This window comes from Rhamphochromis sp. 'chilingali' (assembly GCF_963969265.1).
Source record: "Rhamphochromis sp. 'chilingali' genome assembly, chromosome: 6".
In the NCBI taxonomy this organism is placed as follows: Eukaryota; Metazoa; Chordata; class Actinopteri; order Cichliformes; family Cichlidae; genus Rhamphochromis; species Rhamphochromis sp. 'chilingali'.
Genome location: NC_137933.1, coordinates 20,944,010 through 20,950,012, shown reverse-complemented (window position 1 = coordinate 20,950,012; position 6,003 = coordinate 20,944,010). Strand labels below are relative to the sequence as shown.

Below are 6,003 nucleotides of genomic sequence, written 5' to 3'. Positions count from 1 at the left end.
CAGGTACACTAGGCATCAACCTTTGATCCTAAAATGTGTATTTGCTCTAATGTCCTCCTAATCAAACACATCAACCGTCACTGTCACTGTGTTCACGCTTCACACTCCACACAAAAAACACACTCAGAGCGCGCCTCACTCACACTCTCACTCAGTGCGCGCTTTACCCACAAGACAGCACCCAGAGCGCGCCTCGCAGCTTCACACACACTCTCTCACCCAGAGCGCGCTTTCACACTCACCCACAACACTTTTCCTCAGCGGGAATTTTACACAGAAACCTCTGAGCTCAACTATTAGATCTTCTTAAAGCACACTGCACCATAGACCAAAATACCCCTTTCTCTGCGCTTATGACCGCCACCACGGGGCAAAGTCGCATCATAAAAGTGATGCTTGCATCCCCGAAGTTATACCTGACATCATAAACCAGGTGTTGCTATGTACTAAATTTTTACTTTGTATTATGACCGCAGCCCTTTATACTCGACTGACGCCACAAACCACCGTCAAAACCTCTATCAAATGTACTAAAACTAGCACCAACCACTACTGCACTTCACGGCCGCACCACCGGAACACGCCGTATCATAAACCAAACCTACGGACGTGTTTCGCTCTCGCGTTGCCAGCGTTCAACTGCACCGTGAAGCCAGCATCTGCTTTTCCTTAAATCAACTTCTATTTCATAGCCGGCAAAAGCCAGGACGTCACTGACACCATAAACAAAATAAACAAACCTCGACTTCAATGTACTGGACTAATGGCCGCGTCTTCAGAATAAATTCTAATGTATTATTGCTACAGAAGCCAGTATTAGACAAAATTAAATGTGGAAGGTAAAGTGGCTGCAACTAGTCCAACGTAGTATGTTATTAGTATCTCGGTAGAAGCAGATTACTGCAACTAGTCCAACGTAGTATGTTATTAGTATCTCGGTAGAAGCAGCTTACTGCAACTAGTCCAACGTAGTATGTTATTAGTATCTCGGTAGAAGCAGTTTATTTAACACACTGGAATTCAGCCTCAACTTATGTTGTTAGTATCTTGCGCCAAAAACCAGACACCGACAAATTTACTGTGAAAATACATGTGACTCAGCGAACAGATTAATTTGGAAAGCCCAATATGCACATTTGGTATTTATAATACAACAGGCTGTGCTTACCTTTTTATTTTTGGACCGGTCCTCTGTTCACCTCGCCTCACGATCTCACCAAAGGTCAAATCTGCACCTCCTCAGCACACCAAAGATCCGGGTCACACGGCACCAAGTTGTTGAAATCTCCCAATTCTTTGAATCTTTGGGCTGAAGGAAGGACAATACTCGGTGTATAAATGCTCAATCAACAATCATTTATTTCCATACAATTCAACAGTCAGAGCATTACAACGTCCGGACGGGAGAGATGCTACCAGAGGGTCAGGCACATGTCTCAAAATGGTGACGGGTTGCTCAGCTTTTTATAGTCTCTAGTGGCCCCCAGCTAGTCGTAAAAGCCAAAACATCACATTTTTTCTCTGTTACAGCGCCTAAGTTATGACCTCGGCAGTTGTTTCTCTGCTTTCTGTAAGGTGGGGGTGTGGAATGTGGTCTATCTATCTCCCCTGTCTTTAGACACAGAGTCTCCTGCTTACAACCTTCTCTTCATGATTCAACACTTAAGCATGTCAAGAAAACAGTGTAACACATTCCCAGCAGATCAAGGATACAGAGTGATGCACATTTATCTAATGAACTAATATGTGAATATGTTCTGTTAACTCAAAAGTATAATGAGAACTAAACTACATACAGCTCACACACTCTATATTAAAGGGTATAATGTGATCTACAGCAGTATTCTAATTCAACTACTTTGATTACATATATAAGGTAACATATAATAACAGAATAATCTAATAGTTTGCAAGTTGTATTAATTTTATTATTTCATCTTGTCTAATGATGCTTTGATGCCTTCACCATATGCCTTCCAACCATCCATTCATCCATTTTCTACCACAAATCTAGTGACTCATCAAGCAGAGAAGCCCAGACTTCCCTTTCCCCAACCACTTCCTCCACCTGATTTAACTGCTTTTAACAATAAAAACTGTTTAGAAAATAACTACAAAGAATACACGGACATATAAGTATGTGGCAAAATGTGGATGGATGGAAAATACAAAACTAAATTCACAGACGCAGCCTTGACACAACCAAAAACCTAAACTAACATGCATATGTTTTAAAAAGAAACAGACAAAGAGATCGCAATAGACTGCAATAGATCTTTTTTACATTTATTAAGAAATCCCATATAGGTTTTTTCCAGTAAAGTGTAACACACAAACTAATGCAGCAGTAGCACCACCAGCGTGTACCAGTAGACACATATATATGTGCATTTGTGCTCATGTGCATGACTTTCTCTCGCGCAAAATCACGTCCTGAGGCATCAGTGACAAAAACAGCAGCAGCAACAACATCATAAACAATCATTTTTGTCCAAATTTTCCTGACAACTCTGGATTTGCATTCTGAATTCAAGACGACATAACCAGAAGAAACTAGAAAGAAGCAAACATTAACACATCTAAAAATGAATAAATAACTTTAATAGTAATAAATTGCTGCACATACATTGATAAAGGTAAGGCAGCAGAGTTTATTGGAATGAACAGAGATTTTTCATGATGAGCAAAAAACCCCTCGGATGTTTTGGTTTACATGAAGCTTGCTCTTTTTTTCCACAGCTGTGAATACCTGCGATTTCACAACTGGTGCCTGGTGTGCTTGGCTGAACTTTCCTTTCTGTAAACATGGACCAAAACTTTCCATTATTGAGTAATCCTATGATCGTACAGAACAGAATATAAGACCAGTGCGTCCCTCAGTAGTAAGTTATTCAGTGAGCTCTAAAGATTTGTCTAAACTGTGTAAAAAAAAAAAAAGCAGTTTAGATTTAAATTTTGTGACTTCTGCAGCCATGAAGTTGCTTGTGGCTGGGATTTTTCTCATTCTAATTGTGGAAACCAATGCCCAGTGGTATAATTTCCCAATTGAAGCAGCTAAAGGTTAGAAATATGGCATTTTAAATACCTAACAACAATCTGTCATATTTCTCAGATTTTGATATTTTAATTGCGAATGTTGTCATTATTTATTATCAGTACTGTTTTCTGTCATTCTGATCAGGGGCTGGTGATATGTGGCGAGCCTACAGCGACATGAGGGAGGCCAACTGGAAAGATTCAGACAAATACTTTCATGCCAGAGGAAACTCTGATGCTGCACACAGAGGAGCAGGAGGCAGATGGGCTGCTGAGGTTATCAGGTTTGACAATCTACTTTACTGAAATTCATTTGTATTTTTGATTAACTAATCACTAATTTTTTAAGGCTGCTAATTCTGCTTCTCTCATTTTTTCAGTTTCTGATGTTGTTCTGAAACGTACTTACTGAAGATAGGTGGATTCACTGTCTATTTCCATTTTAGTAACACCAGAGAGTGGGTGCAGGAGAGACTGGGTCATGGCGCTGAGGACTCCGAAGCTGATCAGGCGGCAAACCGTTGGGGGCGAGACGGAAATGATCCCAACCATTTCAGGCCCGAGGGTCTTCCCAACAAGTACTGAGCGCAAAGCTCATTGACTTACAGGAGAATAAAACTGCATGAAGACGCTTCTAGTGTTGGAGTTAGTGAAAACATGGTGTTTTAAATAGCCCAAATTTGTTGTTGCTCAGATACCTGAGCTCCATCAACTGATCACGTCTCCCCTGTAAAAGATGTGCCGGGACCTGAGGTGGGGTGGTGTGTGTGGTACAAGCGGGGAAGCAGGAAAGTTGCCCATTGAAAAAACACTGAACAAATAAAAAACGTGTAAAACTGCAAAAGCTGTTGGTGTCAGGTCCATCATTTCCACAGAAACATTTTTTAAAACCAAATACTGTCAGTTGTCCTTCTGCTACAGTGACCCCGGGGCACTTCCAGTAATCTCTCCAGTGTCTCCTGAGCCTACCCCAGGGCCTCTTCTCAGTAGGACATGGCCAGAACATCTCACGTTGCCATGCTTTGGGGAAAGCTCATTTCCACTGCTTGTTTACACAGCGTTGTTCTTTCAGTCATTACCCAGAGCTCATGACCATACGTGAGGGTAGGAATGTCAACTGGCAGCTTCGCTTTTATGCTCAGGTCTCTCTTCACCACACTGGACCAGTACAGTGCCCATATTCCTGCAGATACCGCACCAATTCATCTTTCAATCTCCCCTCTCCCTTACTCATGAACAAGATGCCAGGATACTTTGGACAAGAAATTTTTCATGTTGTTGCTGTGTGGGCTTTGGTCCTCCGTCTCTTATTTTCAGCCTCTTTACCACCAGCAACCATCCTAAAGTATATTGTCAAATTGATTATTTAGCACAAATTTGACCAAAGTAATCAAAATGGTTAAAATATATTCATTAATGATAGTGCTAAGAAGTCCCATTTTTCCAGTGTATGACACACAAAGCATCAGTGTTCTTAAACATATTCCAGTCTGCTTCTCTGTGTCAGATTTCAGCCTCCCCCATCTCTGGCAGCGCTTTTAGTTGTTGACTCAGTTGTGATGCACAGGTGCAGCCACTGGGTGACAGTGCTGTCTTCTGTCTGAAACCTGAGGCTGTGGTGTTTGTAGAGAAAATTGTCCTTGTCACTTAACTACTGCTACTATAATTGATGTGAAAACACATCAATATTTTTTTTCTACACACAATAAAGTTCAAGATGGATCAGCTGTGGTCTACACAGTTAGTTAGCGAGTCAGTTAAAAATACATTTTTATGTCAATTTTACAATCTGCTTCCTGATTTATTTCTGATTCTGACTTTAAAGACTCTCCAAAATTTGCAATCATCTTTTAGAATTATTTATTGTACTTATATTCAGTGTGGAGCAAGCTATCAGCTCAGCTTATCAACAGGCATATTAATGTGGTAATGACGTTATGCAGGCACAGGGCTGTAAGGCTGCAAAATTAATAATAGAAAATGAACATCATTTCTGAAGCAACAGGAGGTACTTGGCCCTTTTTAATATGTTTTTGTTCTCAGTTTAAGCTTTTCAAATGACATGCAGTGGTTTACTGATCAGTGTCAACATTTCTTATGCTGTCTTTTAACCATTATAAAAAAAATAAAGGATTTAGACATTTTGCAAAGTATTGCATTCTGTTTTTACGTATCTCACACAGTGAACCAACTTTTACATACAGGGTTGTATTATTTTTCAACAATATTTTTGCATATGGTCTTTCTGTATACACTAACAAACCATTCATGTTCCTGTGCCATTAAAAGAGTTCAAAAATGAATCACCTTTCGGTAGTAACATTGTTTAGAGGTTTTATCTATAGCACCTTCTGGAAACAGAGCTTTGAGTTATTATCGAGTTATTATCAGAAAAGAGAGAAAAAAATAAGCAGTACAGTGTAATATGCTGTATCTTCAATGCACTGCTTTAACTCACAGACCCCTGAGATGCTTGTGTAACCCTACAGTAGTGGGTTAAGCGTTTTCTGTTTGGTTCCCTGATTATTATTATTTTGATTTTCGATTCCTGTTTTGATTTTTTTTTGTTATCTTCAATCTTAAACTTCATGTACTTGTTGCATTTAAGTTTTAGTCACTATTTAGTATTAAGGCTTTATGGACTGGTGTCAGCAGAACTACCTACAGATCAACACTAAAACCAATCCAAACCAGTAAAACCAAGGAGCTGGTGGTAGACTTCTGCAGGCACAAACATCCTCCACTGCAGCCACTAAACATCCAAGGTATTGATATTGAGGCTGTGGATAGCTACAGGTACCTTGGTGTTCACCTGAACAATAAACTGTACTGGTCTCACAACTCAAATGCTCTCTACAGGAAAAGGCAGAGCATGCTGTACCCGCTGCAGATGCTCAGGTCTTTTGGAGTGAAGGGCCCACTTCTGAAGACCTTCTATGACTCTGTGGTGGCCTCAGCCATCTTTTA

General features: G+C 40.2%; 1 protein-coding gene across 1 annotated transcript; it reads left to right on the top strand.

The window, feature by feature from the left end:
- Positions 1-2,886: 2,886 nt before the first annotated feature.
- Positions 2,887-4,107, top strand: LOC308398741 (serum amyloid A-5 protein-like). Its single transcript, XM_080885523.1, has 3 exons — positions 2,887-3,060; positions 3,182-3,320; positions 3,483-4,107. The coding sequence occupies exons 1-3, from the start codon at positions 2,973-2,975 to the stop codon at positions 3,619-3,621; spliced, it is 366 nt and encodes a 121-aa protein (XP_080741649.1). The 5' UTR covers positions 2,887-2,972; the 3' UTR covers positions 3,622-4,107.
- The last annotated feature ends 1,896 nt before the right edge of the window (positions 4,108-6,003 follow it).

Excerpts from the sequence above, each read along its gene's own strand:
- LOC308398741 (XM_080885523.1), top strand. The coding sequence starts at position 2,973 with ATGAAGTTGCTTGTGGCTGGGATTTTTCTCATTCTAATTGTGGAAACC. Across the intron at positions 3,061-3,181 it reads CCCAATTGAAGCAGCTAAAG|GGGCTGGTGATATGTGGCGA; the intron begins GTTAGAAATATG and ends CATTCTGATCAG. Across the intron at positions 3,321-3,482 it reads TGGGCTGCTGAGGTTATCAG|TAACACCAGAGAGTGGGTGC; the intron begins GTTTGACAATCT and ends TTTCCATTTTAG.